Genomic DNA, 26,341 nt, shown 5'->3' on the forward strand with positions numbered 1-26,341 from the left:
CTGCTTGGGCTCAATCCTTAATTCAGTCAGTGGACTCTTTAACTCAGTCTATGGCAGGTCCTGCTAAGAGACCTTCGGCTGCTGCTGTAATTAAAAGAAAGGCTATGCCCTCTCTGTTTTTGGCTGATGATTCAGACCATGAGGATTATATTATAGAGGAAGGAGAGGTTCTTCCCCCTGTGGAGGATATCCAACCCTTGGATGTAGGGGAGGATGAATCACAGGGTGTGGAGGGGCTTATTAGAGCTGTTAGGTCCACTCTGAAATAAGAGCAGCCTGAGGTTACTCCCCAGGTGTCCATTTTTCTCAAAGACAGGAGTTGTGTTTTCCGGATTCGGAGGAATTAGACTCTCCTCTCCTCTCTATATGGAAATGTCCGGATAGGAAATTCCAGGTGTCAGCTCGCCTAAGGACACTATATCCTTTCTCTCCTGAATCCAGGGCCAAGTGGGAGACTCCTCCCACTCCAGGTATCTCGCTATCCAGGCTATCTAAGCAAACCACTCTGCCTGTCCCCGGGGTGGCCTCTTTGAAAGAGGCGCAGGATAGGCGTTTAGATTGCTCACTAAAGACCATTTATTCCACGGCAGGGGTCCTTTTGCGTCCTGCTTTGGCCTCTGCTTGGGTGGCCAGGGCTATGGAGCAATGGGCTGCTGAGCTTGTGGCTGGTCTGGAGCAAAATATGCCTGTGGCAGATTTGTTGCCTATGGCGGAAGGCATCAGGGATGCTTCAACTTACATAGGTGAGGCAGCGGCAGACATTTCGACTCTAGGAGCCAGAATTTCTGCGTCAGCTGTGGTGGCCAGACGGTCGGTCTGGTTGAGGTCATGGCAGGCTGAGGCTGAAATTAAAAAAGCCGTTGAAGCCTTGCCGTTCACAGGGGATATGCTTTTCGGGCCAGAGCTCGATAAACTTATCTCCCAGGCCACGGGGGGTAAGTCTACATTCTTACCTACAGCCGCTCCTCCACCTAAGAGGCGGTCCCTCACTCAGTCCTTTCGGTCCTTTCGAGGCTCCTCGGCCTTTAGAGGCAGGCCCAGAGGAGGTTTTACGGCCTTTAGAGGTCGCAGAGGTAGAGGGGCGGGAACAGCAGCGGCCGCTGCTGCCCCAGCACGTCGCCAGGAGCCCAAGGCTTCCGACAAGACGGTGGCATGACGGTCTTCCGGCTCTAGTGGGAGAGTCCAGGGTGGGCGCTCGTCTGTTGTTGTTCCCTCAGGTTTGGGAGACTCACTGCAGGGACGAGTGGGTCTTGCAAATTATTACACAGGGATACAGACTTCAATTTTCAGCGCCACCTCCAGTAAGATTCTTTCCAATGGGCCTTCCAAAGCTGGATCAGACAAGAAAGGCCTTACAGGATTCAGTTCAAAAGCTTTTGGACGCTTCTGTAATAATACCGGTGCCAGAACATCAGAGGGGACAGGGGTTTTACTCCAATGTGTTCGTAGTCCCCAAACCGGACGGCTCCGTAAGGCCTATCCTAAACCTCAAGGATTTAAATCAATACATCTGTTACAACAGGTTCAAGATGGAGTCCATACGGTCCGTGATTGCATCACTGGAACCGGGAGAATATCTTATGTCGCTAGACATAAAGGACGCCTATTTGCACGTCCCTATTTGGGAACCTCACCAGAGGTTTCTAAGGTTCGCAATGCAGGCTTCTCATTTCCAGTTCAGGGCTCTGCCCTTCGGCCTGTCGTCCGCTCCCAGGGTCTTTACCAAGATCATGGCCTGCATGGTGGCGGTACTCAGGTTACAGGGGATAACGATCATCCCGTACCTGGACGATCTCTTGATAAAGGCTTCTTCTCAGGACAAATTGATAGCAGACGCTCTGGCCACATGTTCTTTTCTGGTCCAAAATGGTTGGATCTTGAACTTCGGCAAATCTCAGCTCAATCCAACACAGAGGCTTCAATTTCTGGGCCTTATTCTGGATACGGCGCAGGAGGCGGTATTTCTTCCAATGGACAAGATCGCGGCGCTGCAGTCAAAGGTACGACAGGTCCTAGCTCCCGGCAGGGTTTCGATCCTGTTGTGCACCAAGATGCTGGGGATGATGGTAGCCGCTTTTTTTTTTTTGGCGAAGTTCAAGATCCAGCCATCTCGTACGGCAGATTTCATACCAGAACGTTCCAATGGAACCTACTGTCACAGTGGTCAGGGTCGCATCTACAGATACACGGGAAGATTACCCTGTCAAGAGCAGCTCGTCAGTCACTTCAATGGTGGCTTCACACTCCCAATTTACTCCAGGGCCGGAGTTTCAGTCCATGCAGTTGGACGATACTGACCACCGACGCCAGCCTCAGGGGCTGGGGAGCTTTTGTTCTCAACCAGACTTTTCAGGGGCGGTGGTCGGCCCAGGAGGCAAGTCTTCCGATAAATGTCCTGGAATTAAGAGCAATCAGGTTGGCTTTGGGTCAAGCACACAACTTGCTCAGGGGACGTCCGGTAAGAGTCCAGTCGGACAATGCGACTGCGGTCGCATACATAAATCGACAGGGAGGAACCAAAAGTCGTGCGGCCATGCGCGAGGTGCGTCCTATCTTGGAATGGGCCGAGGCGTTTGTCCCCCGATTCTCTGTGGTGTTTCTGCCGGGCGTGGAGAATTGGCAGGCGGATTATCTGAGCAGACAGGACTTCCACCCGGGAGAGTGGGCCCTTCATCCGGAGGTTTTTCATCAGTTGACGGTCCGGTGGGGCATGCCTCAGATGGATTTGATGGCCTCCAGGTTGAATCGGAAGGTACCTCGGTATTGTGCCAGGTCTCGGGATCCGGAAGCTCTGGCGGGGGATGCATTCTCCATCCCATGGGATTTCCAGCTGATATATGCGTTTCCGCCGATTCCACTCATAGCAAGAGTGCTCAAGCGCATAAAAAGAGGGTCCGCTTCAGTAATTCTGATTGCCCCGGACTGGCCGAGACGGGCCTGGTATTCGGACCTCAAGCTTCTTCAAGCGGATGTGCAGTGGCGTCTCCCACTCAGACAGGATCTTCTACAACAAGGACCATTCATCTACCCCGGCTTAGAGTCTCTACGTTTAACGGCGTGGCTGTTGAAGCCGACTTGTTAAGAAGACGTGGAATACCGCAGTCTGTAGTTCCAACTATGCTGAAGGCTAGGAAGGAGGTGACCGCTTCTCATTATCACAGGATTTGGAAATCCTACATAGCCTGGTGCGAAGCTAGATCGGTACCAAGGGCAGTGTTTCATCTTTCCCGTTTGTTGGAGTTCTTACAATCGGGTTTAGAGAAGGGTCTCAGACTGGCGTCTTTGAAGGTCCAGGTGTCTGCCCTATCAGTGTTTTTTCACAGAAGGCTGGCTCTAATTCCGGAGGTACAGACCTTCTTAAAAGGGGTTGTTCGTATACAGTCTCCCTTCGTTCCGCCTTCAGAGCCATGGGATTTGGAGTTGGTTCTGAAATTCCTAAGATCTGATACTTTTGAGTCCTTAGATTCGGTGGATCTAAGGTTCTTGACGTGGAAGACGGTCATGTTGATGGCGCTGGCTTCGGCCCGCAGGGTGTCGGAGCTTGGGGCTCTTTCCTGTCGTTCCCCGTTTCTGGTTTTCCACAAGGACAGGGCGGAACTCAGAACTCGCCAGGGTTTCCTTCCGAAGGTGGTTTCGGCGTTCCACGTGAACCAGCCTATTGTGGTTCCAGCCCTTTCACGAGATATGAAGTCCTTGGACGTGGTGCGCGCTCTGCGTATCTACGTTTCCAGAACGGCATCGTGGAGAAAGACGGATAGTCTTTTCGTGTTGTATGGAGCAGGAAAGAAGGGTTGGCCGGCGTCCAAGCAGACGCTGGCTAGGTGGTTGTGCCTCACAATCAAGGAGGCCTACGCTAGGGCTAACCAAGTCCTTCCTTTAGGGATTTCCGCCCATTCAACAAGGGCCGTAAGCACTTCGTGGGCTGCGGCCAGAGGTGTTTCGCTCACACAGGTTTGTAGGGCGGCCACTTGGGTGGGTGCTAGCACCTTTGCCAAGTTCTATAAGTTTGACAGCTTTGCCAGTGAGGAGGCATCATTCGGCAGAGCTGTTTTGCAGGATTCTCAGCGCTCTCCCTCCCGGGTTTAGTGCTTTGGTACTATCCCACACGTGTAGACTGCAGTGTCCCCTGCTGCTGGGAGGAGAAATAAGGAATTTGGTACTTACCGGTAATTCCCTTTCTCCGAGGCAGCAGGGGACACTGCACGCCCTCCCAGCGCTTTATTCCTGCCATCTTACAAGTTGTTTTACTTTAACATTGAATGTTTGCCGATTGCAAGTTCTTGTTATAAGTTATTCTTGCTAATCTTTTCTCTTCTGCGAAGTGTCTCCTCTGTTCCAGGGATCGAGCCCTGGCCCCTATCCTCTCTCGGTCACAGTTTCTAAGACTGGAGTCTGCTGGGGGATAGCGGGGGGAGGAGCCAGCTGTATTCAAATTTCTTAAAGTGCCGACTCCTCCAATGCACCCACACTATCCCTACACGTGTAGACTGCAGTGTCCCCTGCTGCCTCGGAGAAAGGGAATTACCGGTAAGTACCAAATTCCTTATTTTTCCAATTCTATGATGTCCTTTTTATAGTGTGGGGCACAGAATTGAACTCCGTATTAGAGGTGAGGTCTAACCAATGCTTTGTACAGAGGCATAATTACTTTTGAGTCCCTAGTTTCCATGCCCCTTTTAATACATGTTAGAATTATGTTGGCCTTTTTTGTTGCAATGTGACATTGAACACTGCACCCCAGCTTGTTATCTATATGGACTCCTAAATCCTTTTCAAGTGCTGAAGTACCTAATGCCTCCCTGCTTAGGTTGTAATGATCAGAAAAAAACATATTACTCTTCATAAACACCTTACTGAACAAATCAGCAGCCACTGGAGTTACAGATAATTTATAAGACGAGGATAAAGTTGCTGGCAGATCTAAACAGATAAAACGCAGTCACAGAAATCCTAAAGCTTCAAATCACATGTCCTATAGATTTTGAAGACACGCAACTGCCATGTGACTAGTTAGCATAACCAAGCAGCCCACAGACAGACATTGCTTAGGGGCCCTGGTAGAAATTTATTGTTTTAAAAGGCAAGCTATTCTTGTACACAATATAGTACGTACAATAGACCTGGATACACATAACTGAATAAAAAATATATATATATTCTTCAATTCAGAATCTGAAATATTTATACACTGGAAGCACATAAATGCAGGGAGCAATATCAGAGGTGCAAACAAGTATGTTCTCAAAGCTATGGTATAATAATAAATAGGGCAGGGCTGAATCAACAAGACCATGAAACAAAAGCACTATAAGACTTTGGTACCTACTATATTGCAAGGACTAAAAGCTCTGTGCGCACATTATTGATTAGTGACTTGACTCCATTTAAAAAAAAAAAAGGATTTCATCTTGCCTTATTGATAATGGTAGATCTGATGTAAATCTGCTGGGCCTCACTCAGGTTTTTGGACTCTGCTGCAACCTGGATGAGAACCAGGCAGTTGTCCCCTTTTACACTGGCGTCCCCTGGAATTATGCTGGGCGGGCTATGCCGGTGAATGCAGGCCCTGAGACGGTGCTTGAAGAGGACATCTCAAAGCGATGGGAAACCCACCAGCCGTTTTGGCAGGCATACACGCCATTTCTACCTCACTTTTTAGAAATACTGAGTTGGAAACAGCAAGTGCAGGGAGGATCAGTTGAATACGGACCCGTGAGCTATGACAGCGAGCAATAGGCACTGCTCGCCGTCATAGCTTGTCCTTTAGCATGGACTATACCCCTATGAGATGAAGTACCGCCAACGACCATCAGAGGCCACTCGACCGACCACATTACTCCTTTGTCTACTAAAAGATGTCAAAGTGAAAGGAATTTTTGCAAGGGCACTGATCTGTTTTAAACTTGCTGGATATGGCGAGAGGAAGCTGTGAAGACAGGGACAGTCACAGCTTAAAGTGAAAGTACACTGCAGAAGCTGTCATTCTGACGAGATTTGAACCAGTAGGAACAGATCTACTGCAAAGTTAGAAAATATAACAGCCCGAAGACAGTACACCAACAAAGTTTGCTTCATTTGCAGGCCTCAAACCTTCAGGGAATGTAGTGAATGTTTGTACAGCAGGTATGCAAGTTCATACATGCATTTTACCTTGCTTTCTTAACTATAACTAGTCAGCTTCAATTTCAGCAGTGCAATGGCTCTAAGTACTTATAAACTGCACTTAATAAATGGCTAATTTTGAGCACTTCTAAAATCTAGCAAATTATAAGCAATGAGGTGAGGCCTGCCCACTTCAGGAACTCAGTAAATTGGTCCGTCGTTTGGCCTCTAGTGGTCACTGGCAGTATCTCAACTAAGAGGTGAGGAGTTTTTAGCATTATGTACAGATGTAGCCTGTCTAGTCTAGCTCACGCCAGCGGGGACGGTCTGGCGAGAGCCGGCCAATAATGAGAGGGGGTATGTTGTATACATACTTACATAGGTATTTGTGAATTGCAGTGCATACCCTGGACCAGGGATAGCCAACTCCAATTAACGTTTTCCAGGTCTCCTCACAGAATCACAAGTGAGGTAATTAGATCCACCTGTGGATCTTTTAAAATGTGTCAGTCAGTAATGAGTGCACCTGTGAGGTGAGTTGGAAAACGTGAACTGTTGGTAGCTCTCGAGGACTGAAGTTGGCTACCTATGCCATGGACAGCCAAATATAACAAAGATTAAAGCTGATAACACGCAGGTTGAGCAGAAGTTGCATCCTAGCGTGACCACACATGGAGGACAAATAATGCGGAATGAGCAGGACTGAGCAGACAGAAGTAGTTTTACAACAGATGGAGGGCCATAGTTTGGACATGCCCGAGTTATGTCAACTTATCTTAAAAAGGTATGTACACACGCATCAATTTTACTTTCATTTTCCCCAATTCCACCCCCTTTCGATTTGGATTTTGCTTTCCATTCGATTTCACATTTGGTCTGCACTTTAACATTTGATATCAAATTAGATTTGCATTCAAGGCACATTGTACACATTTCATTTACTGGATGGAAGTCGATATTTCCATGCCTGCAGTTTATTTTTCTTTGATATAGAGAAAATGGAGGGAATGCATCGAAACAAATGCAGACCTAAAGCATCTTAAAAACCATTCCATTTCGAAAACCTGAAAAAAAAAAAAAAAATCAAAATCGAAGCATGTGTACACCCCTTTAAGCACAGGTTAGGACACACAAACTACAATTTGCGCACACCAAATATGGACTTTTCACCAATTACTGCTCGCCATCTCAGGGGGGTGTGATTAGAAAAGTGGGCACCCATTGGCACCAATACTGATTCACCGGAGATCGGACTCAATTAAAGCATAAATAGACAGATCCTTCGATTCAGAGTTTTCTTTACATGAATGACATTTATACATATAAGTTTGAGATTCAGGCTGGTGTAAACATATCTTGCAGTGCCCGTTGCACAGTAGGCACGTACGAGAACATAATCAAGAGGAGCCAGGAAACAGAGACCTATTTGGACTGATGCATAATTCTACATCTAGATGAATATGTTTAGAAGTTAAAAAAGCAATATGTAAAATTATGGATGAAAAACTAAATTCATTGCAATTGTTATTCAACTTACCTTCAGTAATGGCAGCACCAAAAAGGCTCCCCCGCCACTTGCTTCAATTATTAGGGCAACAAATTGGGGGTTCACCGCACAGAACGAACTGTCCCAAGTAACGCGGGAAACCCTGATGTCATCATAGCACTGATCATTCTTCAAGGCCTGTCCGAAGACATGCCGGAACTTGCTTTGTCGCACCACACGCCTCATGGTTTCTGAAGACAAAAAACAAAGAAATACATTGGTCAGTATAGACAAGCCTAAGGACACACTTTAAGGTCAATGCAACTCAATAAAACATGGATTATGTTAAGAGATGGTGAGCATGGGTCATCGTGAAAAACAGTACTGACATATACATTTGTCTTGCTCAGTTTAATTTTCCATATAAAGTGAAGACCAAGATGTATGATCTCATCTCAGCAGGTAAGAAAATACAGACGTCACCATTTCGGCGAGAACCCCCACAGAAAAATAAAATTCAATAGACCGCCCCCCCGTTCTACTGTAAGTACAATATGCAGAGTAAAATCAAATGCAACCATTGCATGTATGTAGTGTTTTGTAGGCAGCCATCAAACCAATTCAATTGATCCCTCGTGTTTGCACACCATCAGCCCTCAATTTAGCTGCACAAGTAGATAAACCCCTCTATCTACTGCTCCAAACTGCTATTAGGATGCCCAAAGTAACAACTTAAGGTGCCCACACACTAGAAAGATCTGTGATCTTAAGATGTGCGCAAAATTAGCCTTCAAATCTTTTGCCTGTCATGGACAAAAGATTTCAGGCAAGCGCACATCTTTACCAAAGATTTTTCTTAAGATCCCATGTGCGTTCCTATGGATCTTTTGTTAAATCTTCTGATCTTACATGCTGCATGAAAGATCAAAAGATCCACGGGAGCGCGCATCGGACCAATATCGGCCGATTTTGGACCGATTATCAGTAAACATCGGATGATTTATCAAAAATAAAAAAAATAGGCCAAAAAATCGTTCTAGTGTGTGGACACCTTTACTGCATGAAACAGAGCAACATCTGAATTTCACCATCAATTTGGATTCAGAAAACACAAGGGAATAAAGAGCTTGCTGAGCTTAACATGCAAACACGCACACAAGGCGCTGTGTAAAAGCAAAAACAATTTAATCACGTATGCTGAAGAATCCTGTAGTAACCAGTAGGTTTAAATAGCAATATAACTGGGGTGACAAACTTAATTCTTATCAACTGATAAAAGTTCATGTTTTCCAGATCAACTAGCTGGTGCACAGTTGTACTCATTACAAACATTTAAAAGATCCACAGGCTATCTAGAAACCATAGACAGCATAGTAATGCATTAGGAAGCCCTCATTTAACTCTAATAAAGAGAACAATCATGTTCTGTCGCTTCCCAAAAAAAACACAATTCAAGGATAAATGAAAGCTCTGGCAACATTTCACAATTCCTGAATGGAAGCAATGAGCTTTGGTTGTGTAAGTTACATATAATTATTGCTTTCAGACTATATTGCCATGCTTTAAGGCAACTAAAGGAGGATCAAATGGAAGTCAAAATATCTGTACAACGCACAACCTAGCTCCTCCTCCTGACTCAGTGACATCAGTTCTGCAGAGACTTGAAGAAAAAACAAAAGAGAAAAATGATAAAGGAAGTGTCTGCCGCTGGTGTGCAGCCAATTAGGGCTGGGATCAGATCAACAGCATGCATGCAATTGAAAAGCTTAACCTTGTATTTGCCAGAAGGAAAAACTCCTGCGTAGCAACCACTATTTGCTATCAAGGGGGATAATTCATAGGAAGCCGTGACTATCACAATGAAAGAACAAATCACATTATAGTAGCTGTCATTAAGGCAAAACATTCTGTGGAATAGTTATGCCTAAAACAAGACCTAAACAAGCTTGTGCTTTCTGTGGACAGTTCAGCTCTACTTTCATCTAGGGTTTAAAATGCAATCACATTCTTGCAGATAGAAGTTTTCACTCAGGGGCCTTTATTCAGATCTGACAGCAGTACAATTTTCTTTGGAAAATGGGCAAAACCATGTGTACTGCAGGTGGGGCAGATGTAACATGTGCAGAGAGTTCGATTTGTGGGAGTTTTTTGTTTCTGTGCAGGGTAAATACTGGCTGTGTTATTTTTACACTGCAATTTAGATTTCCGTTTCAACACACCCACCCAAATATAACTCTGCACATGTTACATTTGCCCAACCTGCAGCGCACATGGTTTTGCCCATTTTCTAAACAAATTTGTACTGCAATCATATCTGAATAAGGGCCAGGGTGTGAGAATAGACTCTATAGTTATAATAGTTCTACCTAAATAAAACATTTCAAAGGCTCTAAGCTTTCAGTATGGGATCCACCAGAACTCAACTGCTCAATTACATTAATCTGAGCTACAACACTTTTTTAAACGCAGTACATATATTTTTAAAAAGCTTAACAATGAGAAATTCAGGTATTTAAATAGCATTAAAATATCAACAGCTCAAAGCTCACTTTTCCTACATGTAAAACTTTGAAGCTACAATGGGAGTGCCAGAGTCTCTTCTCTTTTGAAGATTTTGGAGGTGGATGCGCATAAATAAGCTACCCATTGTGCAACCAACAGACAGCAATGCCAGACTTCAGCACTCTCCTGTAATCCACATTACTCCTCCCAGGCCTACCACAGTGGGGAAAGTGGGAACAATATTGCTAATTTGCTAGATTTTCTCATGCACTGTAGAGAAATAAGGGGCATACCATTTCTAAGCGATCCGACTAGAAATGGAGCACGGATGGCTCAGTGTGTATGCCCCCCAGCGATTGCAATGTGTGGTCCTGCGCATTGCCATCACCCGCGGGGAAAGACAGCACTTGCACTGTCTCTCACTGCTAAGATTTTGTGCTTTTGCCTAATCAAATTCAATCAGTTTTCAGCCACATTCAATCTCGATTCAATGAGCAATATGGTTTAGTGTAAATCGAGTAGAAAAATAGTCTGTGCAGGAAAGACTATACAGCACAAATCTCACTATAGATCAAAATCTAATGCGTTTTGCTTGCGGTGCGATCCTAATAAAACCAAATGTGACTCGCACCATGTCCACACCTTAATGGTGCGTGCACACTATGATTTTTCAACCAAAATCGGTCATTTTGGCCTTTGTGAAAGATTTGTCAAAATATCGTTCAGTGTGTATGCTACAAACAGACTATGCAAGGTTGTTCCGTCGACTGGCAGCTCAATTTAACTTTCCCCCCAAAAAACTCTCCTTTTGTCTTTCGTCATATTGTTCAGTGTGTATCATCAAATCTTTCATCCAGGACACCGGTGAAGTTCAAGGGAAATTGGTCACCAATGTCTTTCACTGCATACATCGTCCAGTGTGTATGCACCCTAAAATCAGTGTATATTATCTTGTAGATGTATCATGCAGTGACCATTTTCTATTTCTGAAAGTCATCAACCAGCAATAAGAAAAATTATCTTACACAATAAACTTCTATACACAGGTGTGAGTAGAAACACTGCCCTAAGGCCTATTTTACCTTATGGCAAACCGAACAAATTGTTTTCAAACTCGCTGCGCTTAAACACTCATGGTCAACTGTATGTATACACAGTCTAAGCATAAACACCTCCGTGAATTAACAAGTAACGTGGCTATACGAGTTGGTTGACATAATGGGGGACATTTACCAAAATGGATTCGTAGGCAGAAATACACCTTTTTTTTTACGAATTTGTATTTTCGGGATTTACAATCCCAAAAATACAACAATTCGTATTCCTAAAGATGGAACATTCGTATTTGTATTTACAAATACGAATGTCCTACACCATCGATAGGATACGACAGAAATCACCATTCAAAAGAATGGTGATTCCTGATTTACTAAGCAGCCGTATGGATAATACGGCTGCTAAGTGGTGTAAAACACCCACGCAAATACGACAGGAAAATACACCCTGCTTTCCCTGTCGTATTTGCTTTAAGCCTGCACGGATCAGTCAGATCCGTGCAGGCTTTAGTGTAAAAAAAATAGAAAACGAAAAAAAAAACGGCGTGGGGTCCCCCCCACAGCCATAACCAGCACCAGTGACGGAGCCGGGGCCGGTAATTAAAAATCAGGGAACACGACAAATAGGGGTTCCCCGATTTTTAACAACCAGCCCCAGGCTCCTGCTCTGGGGCTGGTTCCCAAAATACGGGGGACAAAATGACTAGGGGTCCCCCGTATTTTAAGAACCAGCCCCAGGCAAAACCAGCCAGCAGGGTAATGCCACAGCCGGGGGGAGACTTTTTATGCAAGTCCCCCCGGCCAAAGCATTCATCCCTACCGACCAGTCAGCCTGGCCAGGGGCCCTGGGGGAGTGGGGACCCCCCCAATGAAGGGGTCCCCCCCCTCCAGGACTTACCTGACCAGGCTGAAGCCTGGTACTGTCCCCGATGCCCCTGGGCGGTGGGCATCGGGCTGATTATGGTGTAAAAAAAAAAAGATAAAACTATTGTTTTTTACTGTGGCACTACAAGTGCCAGCAAGCCTCCCCAGCAAGCTGGGACTTGGAGAACCACAAGTCCCAGCCTGCTGGGCATTAAAGGGCCCGCTGGCACTTGTAGTTCCACAGTAAAAAAAATAGTGCACAAAACACACTGACACATTTGAAATAAAAGTTAAATACACACATCACAAACACACTGATACTTACCTATCTTGATCCCGTCGGTAGGTCGGCGGCTCCGAGGTCGGCGTCCTGTCTGAAGAAAATCCATGTTGGACCTGTGGAAGTAAATCCTACTCACCAGGTCCTCCATGGATGGTCTTCTGTCTTATCTCTTCTTTTCCAGGACTTTATTCTTTCTCTTCTGTCTTCTTCTTTGTTTACGCTGCCGGCTGTCGGGACTTTCAGAGCTGGAGAGATGTTGCCTCCTCGACGTCTGGACTAAGAATGAATTCTAGCCAATCAGGAGCCGCCTAGTGGCCAATCAGGAGCCAGTAAAGTCGGCTCCTGATTGGCTAGAATTCATTCTTAGTCCAGACGTCGAGGAGGCAACATCTCTCCAGCTCTGAAAGTCCCGACAGCCGGCAGCGTAAACAAAGAAGAAGACAGAAGAGAAAGAATAAAGTCCTGGAAAAGGAGATAAGACAGAAGACCATCCATGGAGGACCTGGTGAGTAGGATTTACTTCCACAGGTCCAACATGGATTTTCTTCAGACAGGACGCCGACCTCGGAGCCGCCGACACCGGAGCCAGCGACCTACCGACGGGATCAAGATAGGTAAGTATCAGTGTGTTTGTGATGTGTGTATTAAACTTTTATTTCAAATGTGTGTCAGTGTGTTTTGTGCACTATTTTTTTAACTGTGGAACTACAAGTGCCAGCGGGCCCTTTAATGCCTAGCAGGCTGGGACTTGTGGTTCTCCAAGTCCCAGCTTGCTGGGGAGGCTTGCTAGTGCCACAGTAAAAAACAATAGTTTTATCTTTTTTTTTACACCATAATCAGCCCGATGCCCACCGCCCAGGGGCATCGGGGACAGTACCAGGCTTCAGCCTGGTCAGGTAAGTCCTGGAGGGGGGGGGACCCCTTCATTGGGGGGGTCCCCACTCCCCCAGGGCCCCTGGCCAGGCTGACTGGTCGGTAGGGATGAATGCTTTGGCCGGGGGGACTTGCATAAAAAGTCTCCCCCCGGCTGTGGCATTACCCTGCTGGCTGGTTTTGCCTGGGGCTGGTTCTTAAAATACGGGGGACCCCTAGTCATTTTGTCCCCCGTATTTTGGGAACCAGCCCCAGAGCAGGAGCCTGGAGCTGGTTGTTAAAAATCAGGGAACCCCTATTTGTCGGGTTCCCTGATTTTTAATTACCGGCTCCAGGCTGTGTCAGCCTGGTGCTGGTTTCGGCTGTGGGGGGGACCCCACGCCGTTTTTCCATTTATTTATTTATTTTTAAAAAATTTACACTCTGCAGCCTGCACGGATCTGACTGATCCGTGCAGACTGCTAGAAATAATTCGTATTAGCAGCCGTATATACGGCCGCTAATACGAATTGTTACACCATCGGAGGGTTACAAAGCAGTCGTATCTGACTGCTTTGTAATTTCCCCTCCGGAACACGACTTTGCATACGACTAAAACAGTCGTATGCAGTCGGAGGGGAAATACCAATACGAAAAACTAGGTTTTTCATATTGGTAAATTTCCCCCAATATGTGAGAGCATTGCCATTTCAGAGGATTAGGACCTGACCAGCATAGGAGGACGTACAAGTTACAGCATGTGAAGGTTTTACTAGTCACTACAGAATTCCATCTTGGAAAGCAAAGTAGTGACTTTTTGATCCAGCAATAACTACAGACAATTGAGGTTATGCATTAGGAAGCTTCATTCATTTTAGCAACTCAATACAATAGGTATTCTCAAAGGCCAATGAATCTTTGTTTTGCTTGTAATACAGTATTTCCCCATAAAGAAATATGTAAATCTATTAGACAGAGGACTTCTCTCACTGGTTATTCTTCTGCAATGGAGACAGTGACCTAGATCTTACTATCTGGGCTGAATATACCATCCAGTCATAGGAATAGGAATGAATACCTGCTATTGGACATCCCAATTTAGACAAGCGTGTGCATTAGCAAAATCCTGTGTTAGAAAAACACAATCACAAAACGGCATGCAATGAATGAACGGTCATTTTCCATTTATATCTAGAAAAGGAAGTTTGCTGTATGAAATGTAGGTCAGCATTGAGGGCCATATAAGGTAGAGCTATGCCATACATCTAAGAAAGACGTCCCATGATTATTAGACTACTTGCAATGTAATATATGCCGTACACCAAGCTTGTGGACTGCATATAGTTTTTTCTCTATAGACAAACTAAAGAGGAACTTTTATTAATAAATCAGTTTGCAATAATGCAGTACTTTAATTAATTTGCATGCATGGTAAATATTGGCTGCTTCTGCACATGATCTAGACAACGTTTTTATATTGCACCTAAAAGCTGGCCATAGATTATCTGTCCAACCATCCGCCTAGTTTATCACTGTGACCTTTAACTTTAATGAATGCTGATTTCTATTTTCTAGGCAATATAATTTTGAGCCCATAAACTTGCTAGTGTGGGAAGAGGACTACAGCACAAGCAGGTTCCATAGCAATCATCTTTAAACCACAGCAGTCATGATCTTAAGAGGGTTCCGAAGCATATACTTGTCCCTTTGAGGAGAACACACCACAGTACAACATAAAATCCTCTATTTCAATAGTGGATAAATGCTAAATGGTCATGGATTATGGTATAGGACAGACTTAAGTGAGACACCTACAGGAGAGAGTGCAGTTGAAACCTCCTCAATGCAGGACAATAAACCTATGAAACTTGAATGGGTTATCAATGGCATAGTGCTTCTTTTGGATTCATCAGGCCAGCTGGACAATACCAAAGCATGTGTCACAAACTTAAAGCAGTGTCCAATCATTTACAAACCTCATAGTATGTTGATCGAGTGCTCACTACTTATATTTAAAGCTGTAATGTGTATTGAACTGTGGCACTCTTTACCTGCACTCTATTTTTGATATTTATTCAATGTAATTCTAAGTTTTGTCTCCCCGTACTGTTCCACGAAACACTTGTGGTGCCTTATTAATAAAATAATAGCGAAACACTTGTGTGCATGGTAATGAACAATTACAGGTTGAGTATCCCTTATCCAAAATGCTCGGGACCAGGAGAATTTTGGATAACGGATTATTCCGTATTTCGGAATATTTTAATATTTCAATGATGTATCTTGCATTTATGTTGTACATATACATCAAACACATGAAATAAACACAAATATATTTTATTTGTGCATAAAACATGGTTTCAAAATATGAAACAAAGTTTGTGTACAATCTCAGGCACTGAATTTAAATGCCAAGCAATCATTGTCTTGCACATATATAGTGCCAGTTACATATCATTCCCTCAGTAGTGCTGTTACAGATGTCCCCAGTAAGTTTTTAGCAAAAAAAAATAATTTTTTGTTCACTTTCTGAAATGTATGGTTTTCGGAATAATTCGGATAACGGATATTCGGATACTCAACCTGTATATGCAACTCCTAAAACTACCATGAACATATCTGACCTGCCTTACAAATGAGATCATTAGTTGTTCTCAGCTATAGGAAAACAGATTACATGAATCTTGGCTGCATACTTGGACAAGTCAGGACAGTTTGGTACAACACAGACATAAAATAAAAGCAGAGTAATGTAACATTTGCTGTGAATAGGTCAGAAAAATGTTGCATGCATACCTGAGCAGGATTCTTAAAAGATTTGTCCTTTATGGTTTTTTTTTTTTTTTAATTGCTCAAGAATTGATTAATAATGCTGAGACATCAGTTCTAAAATGTGATATATATCAGTCTTGCACAATCTGCCACACCTACCAGAGCAGGGTTTGAACTGCCATGGAAACTCTGTGACATTTGGCTGCTGCGTAATTTTTGTGGGTTTCTCAAAAGTTACAAATTACCTGCTAGACTCATAAATCATAGTTATTGGGTATTTTGTGATCATCACCACACATAGTGGGAGGCATTCAATTGGTTTTGGTAATTTACCACAGCCTACTTGAAGCAACAGGGCTATTCAATAATCCCCGTAGGCAGTCTGTAGCTAACAGAGAATATTGTTTGAACAGGAACAGGCTCGAAAAGAAACCCTGACAAGTAGCTGTAGTCTTCAGGTGCCGTGGCAACACACAGCCAGGAACGTAATCTGGAGTTTATGGGGTGTGTTTCTGCCACTAACAATTTGATTGTTTCCCCAATTAGCCACCGGGTGACAAATTGTAGCTCGCAACCCTCAGTAGTGGCAGGCCGAAATATGCTAGAAGACTGATGCTCGGGCACCCAAAAAGCCTTTTTTTTTGCATCATACCTATTACTTTACCTATACCATACCTATAAACAACTGAACTGCCCCCAAAGCATTTATGCCTGGCACATACCAGAATGATATGGCCTCAATTCCCTTAATTTCGATACAATCTCAACTGATTGTATGTAAATTGGGCATGTTTTGGATCCAATTCCAATCCGAGTCCCCGCTGGTCATTTTGCAGATTCTAACAGCTGCAGTCAGGATTTGGGGTAGGCAGTGTCTAGGTTGCCCGTGCACACATCGATGCACAAAAAAGCCTTTTGGGTACTTATGTATTATCTGGGCTCCCATGTTAAATGCACCCCATTTTTTCATACCCCTACTATCCAACTACGCATGGAGTTGATTTTATATAGTGTGGCGAGCGCAGCGAGCCACCGTGCCCGAAGCGTGGTGAGCGCAGCGAGCCCCGCGAGGGGACGCGATCTCATAAGAAAAACGGGAGCCCAGATATTACATAAGTACCGCCTTTTGTTCTAAGCACACACACACACAATAAAAAAAACACTGCTAAAGAATCTAACTATGTTGTGCCTGCATCTGAGTCAGCACTATGGGGTGTACACACGGAGCAATTTGTGCTTAATTTCTAAGCAATCTGCACAGTTCTACGCTCGCCACAAGTATCTAAAATAAACTAACTTAACTCCATGCCAACATGGATAGTTCATACCCCCACTATCCATGTTGGCATGGAGTTGATTTTAGATAGCGTGGCGAGCTACCGAGCCCGCAGCGTGGGCGAGCGAAACGAGCCCCGCAAGGGGACTCAGACACACTGCGCTATGATACTACACAAGTACCATTTTATTTAATTCACATACTTGTGGGTTAGATGATGTTACTACTGCATATATATGTTTAGACCAATTGATATTTCATAATAAAAAAGGTGTTATGTGATCATTAGCGGAGTTTGGATATTCTCCCCCTGCTTGCGTGGGTTTACTCAGGTTTCCTCGCACAATCCAAAAATATACTGGTGGGTTAATTTTTGTTGGGAGCCAATTAACCAAAGAGCGAATGTGTGTGCATGTATATGTAGTAGGGAATATAGATTGTAAGCTCCTCTGGGGCATTGACTGATGTGAATGTAAGTATTCTCTGTAAAAGCGCTGCGGAATATGTGTGCGCTATATAAATAGCGTAATAAATAAATTAGGATACCACATATCTAGCTGTGACACAGATCAGCAATTTATGTCATTGTGTACTTATGCACAGAGGGTGCATGTGACAATATTAGTGGGATTCCTCCTGCAATACGGATTGCTTCCTTCCTCTGATTTCATTATGTCAGAGGGTAAAGTATATGTATTTATGATCGGGGAGGGTCATAACCAACCCCCAAGATGCTGTTAAACTGCACATCCCAGAATGCCCTGAAACTGTTTAGCCAAATGACAAAACTGTCATAAAGGAATGTGTAGTACTACAGCAGCTGGAGGGCAGATTATTGTCCAGCCAATTTATGGTGTCCATTCATATAGATTCCATGGGGATGATCAGAGTGTTAAAAATAGAAATCAAATAAAGTGATTAGTGCCCCCTGATCTCCCATCACTTTGAGAACAGATACATACATACAATAGTGTGAAACCTTAAAATAAGTATTACAGGTCTAACCAAGTATATGAAGGTGAACCTGTAGGTATAGCTGCGCGCATATTCATAGCACAGAGGAAAATTATAATATAAAGTACGGTGCACATTCCGCTTAACATCAGCGGTAAAACAAAGTAGCTCTACTATACAAAAACCTAGAATGGATCCTCCAAAGGTTTCATTCATCAATAAAACCAAACCTGCAGGCTCTAATTCCCCCACTCATGCCATTTATCTTTGTTCTTAGTGCTCTCCATTCCCCTTATAAATGTACTGCTGTCACTACAGTACTATCTGCTTGGAAGTACGTTCAGTGACCACTGGTGTCATATCCCAACTGATTACAAGAAAATAAAATCTACACTCCCATAATCCCTACTATGCAAACACACATCCAACAAATCAGAACCTCCTACTTAATAGTATGGTTGACATGGGGGTGTCATTTAAAATGTAAGCCCTCACAAGCAGGGCCCTATTCCCTCATGCGATTTCCTTCCCTTACTTGAAGCAGCTTCGTTGGCACAAAACCCTGCGGTTTTCTGCCACCCTGATACTTATGTCAGTGTCATCTACTAATACAGCTATGTTTATGGACCCTGTATTTGTCCATCAGTTGTATTCAACTATAAGTCACTGTCTCTGGTTTTGCTTGTTTATTTACTCTATATTATGGCGCTACAGATCTTTTGCGGTGCCAAAATATAATGAATACACCATCGGCTTAAAATCATCTTAAATGTGGCGACTAAAATGTTTTCTGCAAAGCACTGCATAATATGTGCAATACATAAATGTTAATAATTGATGCACCTTCCATTTGTTGGATGTCACCACTTATTGCATGAAGTTGGTAGATCCTTAATTACTAATCACAATATACAGAGCGTTAAGCCTCATTCAGCTTATGTTCATTACATATGTGACTGAATGGAAAATATATATATATATATATATATATATATATATATATATATATATATATATATATATATATATATATATATATATATTTAAATAAAAGGAAAACCCACACAACCCCTCCCCCTTCCCTCAGGTCATATATGTCAGTGTGAAGATTGGAAAGACTGCAAACTGGTTAAGTGCTCCCCAATGATCTGTGCAATGAGGAATGTCGCTGAATTTCCAATTACTCCCACAAGGTCGACTTCAAGGGTATGTTTAAAATTAATACAAAACTAAATATTGGAACGCCATCCTTGCACAAAATAAGGTTGCACAAGGTAAACAGTCCATGGGCAGGATGCACCAACGTCAGCTGCCCCACATCGCCGGCTACCGCATAGATAATTACCGCATATGCTCTAACACAGGGGTAGCCAACTCCAGTCCTCGAGAGCTACCAACAGTTCACATTTTCCAGCTCACCTCACAGGTGCACTCATTACAGTCTACAGGTGCATACACACTGTACAATTTTTTTGACCAATTTTGTTAAACCTATTGTCCTGGACGACAGATGTTCGCGAAAGATATTGACGACAGATGAAAGATCTAGCTACAGTTTATAGGCTCTTTGAAAGATCTCTAAATTGAGCTGCGTGTACAGATGATGAACAACTGGCGGGTATGCGCATCATCATTCGTCGCAAACGCACTGAAAGAAATTGAACAATTTCGTTCAGAATGGCAGAGATTAACGAAATTGGTCAAAAAAAACCCAAACAACTGTACAGCGTGTATGCACCTTACCAGATTTTAATAGATCCACAGGTGGAGCTAAATACTTCACTTGTGGTTCTTTGAGGAGACATGGAAAACGTTAACTGTGGTAGCTCTCTAGGACTGCAGTTGACTACCCCTGCTCTAACATATGTCATAATTATTGCAAAGGACAGCTCTTGCGTTAAGAGCTGCCCTTTGCGTTGAACCGGCAATGTGCAGCAGATCCCTGGCAGCTCCCCTTCCCTCAATCGGCCAATGACAAAGGTGAGGGGGGGTTGGGTTAAGAAGTCCATAGGAGTCTACGGGGTATCGCCAGTAAAGACCCGGCATGCAGGTTTTCCTGCATATCAATATTCCCGGCACTGTCAGTGGGAAAGATGCTCAAAGTGTATGCATGAGCAGCTTTCCCCCCCAGCGAAGACAGCAGTCATCGCTGTCCATACACGCTGGGCATTATCGCCCAGTGTGTATGGACCTTTAGGCATGCCTTTGTTGTGTTTTAATGTTAGAATGGAACAGTTTTCACTGCAGTGCCCACCCTTCAATGCACACTAAAACCCAAGAGATTCTGTTTTACAGGAAGTACTTTCCTGAAGTAGAAGTAATGACATAATAAAGGCATTGTAAGCTAACTTGTTAAAATGCTGTGACCAGATCTCCATTAATGTAGTTCCACTACATTTTCTACTCTGTGTACTGCTTCCTCACAACCCCTGAGGTCACAAGCTGAACTCCAGCCAGGGTTTTATCTATGTGGGATTTATGTATTCACAACATGGTTTGTTTTGCAGCTGCCTCAAAGACGTACAGGTGGCTTCAGACTAAATTAGCCCTAGCGTGTGTCCATGTGGTAGGTAATACCTAGTCCAATACCCCTTTCACACCAGCCAAGATTCCCGGGTTGGCCCCGGGAACAACCCGGGACTAGCGCTGGTGTGAAAGAGTCCGGGCCAAATTCCCAGGATTTCAACCCGGATAGCTAGCAGGGTTGCTCCCGGGACTTTTCTGGACTACGGGCTGGTGTGAAAGGTGCAGGGACATGTACCTTCTTCCCGTGTTGCCTCTGCTTATGCTGGTAGGCTAGCAGGGCAACTTCCTGTTGTGGATGTTCAGACACGCCCAAAGGCATCACACAGAATGCAGGAAGACACTGTGCATGCTCTGTGGCACAACAGACCCTAGCAGTGCTATTTAACCCCAGCAAGCCAAGAATATCTTGGCCAAAGGATGAGACTGTCTCAGCAATAATCGGGAAAGCAGCCATGTATAGCAGCTATTATAATGCAATCTGGCTGTTATAAAATAGTAAGAGTAAAAAGGTGAAATCTCAGGAGTTTTCAATGACTGCTCTGCCATAAAAAGGGGAGGGAGAGAAGACTGCAGGCAACATGAATACTGCCTCACCTATAGGGACATATAGCTGTGGAACAACGTGCATCACACACACATAGCTCCCACTTCTCATAGAAATACAGGGTCATCCCGGGTTCAGTGTGAAAGGCCACAATCCGGGATGTCCCTGCTTCAAAAGCATGTGTAAACAGGTTCCAACCCAAGAATGTCCCCGGAATTTAATTCTCAGATTGGTCTCTGCATTTCTGGCGTGAAAGGGGTATAAGCTTCATTGGGGCAGGGACAAATGTGAGGGACTATGAACTATTCTCAAAGTGCTTCATAACATGTAGTCGCTATATAAACTTAAGTCAATATCTAAATTAATGTAAAACAAAAATGTAAAAGTATAGCATGAGTGTATAAAATAGTGATGGTCTTCCTGATAAATGTCAATATTAGCCCTAGGTGGTGGGACAGAGACTACATGCCAGAACCATTAAGACACTTTGATCTTGGTGGGACAAACAAGCCCAAACAGGGATGACACCATAATATATAGCAGTGATTTTCAACCTTTTTACCTTGCGGCACACTAAATAAGATTTTAAAATTGCCAAGGCACACCATGAGATCCCACAGGGCAAAATACATTGGCCCCCATAGGGAAAAAAACAAACCTATTGACCCCCATATAAAATAAATCACACTGGTCCCCACAGGTAACATAAATAACATACATTGGCACTCACATGAAAAGAAGAGTCCAGTAAATAACAGTTGAACTGGTGGTGGCTGTAAACTGGTTTGGGCATCTGTAGATCTGGGGGCACACTTGAGAACAGCTCAAGGCACACTAGTGTGCCATGGCACAGTGGTTGAAAAACACTGATATATAGTATGTGCTCTATCCTCCCACTGCAGAACAGCAGCTTTGTATTCCTAGAGCAGTGGAATTGCTTGCTAACATACAGGCAGGAGAATCCCACCCATCCTGAATTTGCTTGGGCAGCAAAAGAGGATTGAAACCAGATGACCAGTAATTTCCATGGTTGAAATTCCACTGGACAGTTTAATTGTTCCAAATGAGTGTACACTACAGAATCATTTCTATGCAATAATGACGGTACATCTTATGCACACTACCCACCATCTTAAAACAAAGGAGCAAAGTAGCATTTAAACCCGTACCATTGTGCCACAGTGCAAAGTGAGGCAAGTGAGGGCGTGACTCATGACTTTTGCCATTTTAGGTTGGCACCAACTAGTGGCTGCCGATGGTGAAAAGCAATTGAATACCTCCCTAAGCATATATGCCATCTAGATACAGACAGACAAGTAATAGCTTACTGCTGTGCCTTATTCAATGAAGCAATTTTGCTTCCTTAACTGGAGGGCAATGGCTCCTCAATCTTCTGAAATAAAGAAGCCCAAATCCAGCTGTCAGTTTTAAAACGGCAATTAGAATGATTGTTAAATCAGGATTGTTTAGCATTGATTCCTATTGCTATGCCAAAGCCATCTTGGTTGACAATTTTACAAACAATCAGATAGTAAATATGGCCCCATATAGATCTGCTTCATTTCTACTTTTTATTCATTATGGCTAATTTCAGAGAGGTGCAGTTTTGATGTACAGACCTGATACTCAGCATTTGCGCTTAAACATTGTGACTACAGGGATTTTGGCAGAATAAATACCACAAAAAAAAAAAAAGAAACTGTAGCAATCATTTCTCTTCCTGCCTCCTTCCAGTTTTGTAGGCATTGACAGAACAAAAGATGCCCAGTATACACTACAAGAGAAGAATTACAGGAACAGATGTACTCAGCTCTGGGTAGGATATGCCCAGCAGAGATTTTCAAGCCCGGCAGTCACCTCCGATTTGCATCAGTTTCTGGTTACCACCCAGTCACAGCTCTGTTAACACGCACAAGCAACTTTTTTACAATTTTAACATTAAGGAGGCACCATACCCACTGGCATCCCAAAACTATTGCTTTTGTGCTTTAATTTTTTTCCTTGGAACACTAGTGAAAGCATGTAAATGGGTATGGTGATGAAACCTAGTGGTACCCTAACCACAGGGTCAGACACTATGCCGCACGTCTGGTACCCATGGACTAGATTTTCATTTCACAATAGAGTAGAAAAAAAGAATACATACATGCTGTTGGCTGCTGTTACAACGGCAACTTGCGGTTAAAATGACCTCCGTGTCATTGGCTATTTCCTATCAAAGATTACAGATATTTCAATTGCACCTACCCAAGGCCCCAACTAAAAAGAGCCCAATCGAGCAGTCAATTGTTGCTTAGTGTGGATGTAATGATCAGCAGGGAGACATCTCCGTTCGCAGCCCCCATTGGTAGGTTAAGATCTGTGGTTTATGCTTTTTTTTTTAACAAATTCCCTAAGGAACCAGCACAAAGCTTTCTTTCTCTTCATATTCTTCCACATAATAGACAAACTAATGTTGGGTACACACCAGAAAGATTTGGGCTTAATTCCCCCAATTTTCAACCGATTGTATGTAAAAAAGCAGAATTGGGCATGTTTTCAATGAGATTCAGTTCTGATGCGCATCTCCACTGGTTGTTTGGACGCTTTGGAGATTTCACCTGCTGCACTAAAGATTCATGGGCTACATTGGATTGGGTACAGATCGTGCGACCATCGTACGATTTTAAGGAAATCATTGCATGATCATGGTCATTCTGGTGTGTACCTTAAATAAGGCTCAGTGAGAGGAGCATGGAAGTAACACCTTCTGTGAATGCAACTCAACCGGTTCATGGGAATTCCAGACTCCGGTTTCAGTGCTGAAAGCTGTTCAATCACTTCCTAGAATTGACACATTTCTTGTTATAATGCCCACTACTGGACACAATACCTCCGTTAGGTCAAGAATAGCCCCACTTATACCACTTTCAGACAGAGTAGCCCCAAAATCCAAGCTTTTACTCTGCATTTGTGTGCTGGGTTATTTAGTAGGTCCCAGCTTGACCCCCCTTTAACACAGAAAAGCAAAATTACCAATATAAGCATTTCTACCTCGTAATTTGCTGATTAACCGGGTGTTTCTTCTGTGTGAAAGAGTCAACCAGTCTTCGATTTGTGTTGAACGGCAAACCTCCCCGGAACAAATACTTTGCCCGGTAATTTGGTTTTCTGCGTGAAAGTAGTATTAATGCACATTTCTGCTTGCACCAAAAGGGGGTGTGTGAGCAGTAATACGCCAAAAGTGCAGCCTCTAGGCTAGCCACAGAAAGTACTTGAATAGGTCGCACACACTTAATATAGGAGCTAAATTAATTGAGCCAACCTCAGAGTATATAAAACGACATGAATTAAACTGATCAGCTTTGCCGATCTTCTTTAGGAGAAATATAGACAGCACTATCATACCCTTGCAGGGGAAAAAAAGCACTTGTTGACTTTCATGGGGGGTAATTGCCGAAACGTGCCGATTGTACGACTGTCAAATAATTCTACAAGGATTGGATACCCCTAACAGTCATTAATCCTGTGGAAGAAATAGACAGAATGGGGTTTCCCCTTAAATATTATCTTTACCATATGTCAGGTAAAAAGAATGAAAGGAAAGAAAATAAGACACAAAATGAAGCAGCAATGTAAGTAGTGAATAAAGAGTAACACAGGATGAAGAACATATGAAATTATGTTTATGGCTCATTCATTCTTTTGTGTTACTCAATGCATTCAATGAATATTAAAAATAGAAAGTGGGCAATGCAGTTCACATATTTGCGTTCTGAAAGCTTGACCATTTTTATTAAAAATATAGCAGCCTACTGACAATCTCCAGTGTGCCATTTTTATTCTCTTCCCTAATGGGAATTCATATGAATTATAACACCCCCTCTCTCTGTAGTACAAGCTGTAAATAGTAAACACACAGGGGTAGATATATGAAGCAGTGATAAGGGAGGAGAAGTGATAAAGTGCCTGGTACTTTATCGCCATCCAATCAGCTCCTGACTGTTAAGTTACAGACTGGGTTTAAAAAGGGAAAGTCAGGAGCTGATTGGATGGCGATAAAGTACCAGGCACTTTATCACTTCCCCCTTATCACTGCTTCATACAACTACCTCTGAATTACATGAAATAACATTGACCAAAGCTATTGGGGAGGCTACTCACATCTGGCAGCAACAACTGGCTGCATGTAAAAAAAAAAAAAAAACACAGCAATTCAAAACTACCAACCACCTTAGAAAATTGGAAACCATATCAAACCACACATTAGTTTTGGTCAATAGGTGATCCGAATACTATTACTATACAGAATACCAAAAAGCTAACTTAACTCATGTCTCCACACACCCTTTCACTTATCAGCATGGCTCATAAGATTAATACACCACCAGGCCATAAACAATTCTCATTACAAGGTACAACTTATGGTGTGTAGTCTTAAGGCAAACCTTGTAAAGACTCATATTAAAAAGATATCAGTATGCATCCAACCTCAACATGTTCTAAGCAACAGATCCGGTTCAAAGTCCTAATAGGAATTTGTAGAATAATGATGCAGTTGCACAGTATAGCCCTAATATAATGACAACACTTGCCTTCCCAATTACTGGCACTGGGAATCAGAGACCCTTTATTTACGATTTTAATATACTTAATCAACCGATTTAAAATAAAAAAATAATAATGTGAAAAGAATTAGAATGGAGCAGCCAGAACATGCATACCAACAGTGTGGCACATAGTACAGATGGTGTTAGTCACTCCAACTCACTCTCCCCATTATGCTGCACCCGACACCTTGCACTCCATGTACACAATATGGGGACAGAAAGAATTAGTGCCAAAACAATATTCATACAGCCATGTTACATACCAAAGCTCCTCCTTCATTAGGATGCATGTAGGAAACAAGGGCAAGCAAAGAACAGAAAGAATGGAAATTAGCATTTTCCCTACAGGATACACAGACACAACAAGGCAATTTATTATGCAGTCTTTTTGTAATGTACCATATGAAGATGAGTGGCCATTGTCATACAATGCTGTAGCCATGGCACTGATGTGGTATACATATGAAAAGACATTGCATACAGAGCCAAATGCTCAGGTAGCTAGCCACCCATAAGCCTGATGCTCTCACACAGGA

At 43.3% G+C, this 26,341-nt stretch overlaps 1 protein-coding gene across 2 annotated transcripts in view; it reads right to left on the bottom strand.

Annotated features, from left to right (window-relative positions):
* The window catches only part of CORO1C (coronin 1C), a 78,462-nt gene that overhangs the window by 23,827 nt on the left and 28,294 nt on the right, over window positions 1-26,341 (bottom strand). For both annotated transcript variants that reach the window (XM_083145848.1, XM_083145857.1), the window contains exon 2: window positions 7,640-7,839. In XM_083145848.1, the coding sequence (XP_083001974.1) occupies window positions 7,640-7,834 (195 nt within the window). In that variant the 5' untranslated portion in view covers window positions 7,835-7,839. The remainder of the gene's footprint in view (window positions 1-7,639; window positions 7,840-26,341) is intronic.

This window comes from Crinia signifera, chromosome 1 (assembly GCF_055691185.1).
Source record: "Crinia signifera chromosome 1, ASM5569118v1, whole genome shotgun sequence".
Classification (NCBI taxonomy): Eukaryota; Metazoa; Chordata; class Amphibia; order Anura; family Myobatrachidae; genus Crinia; species Crinia signifera.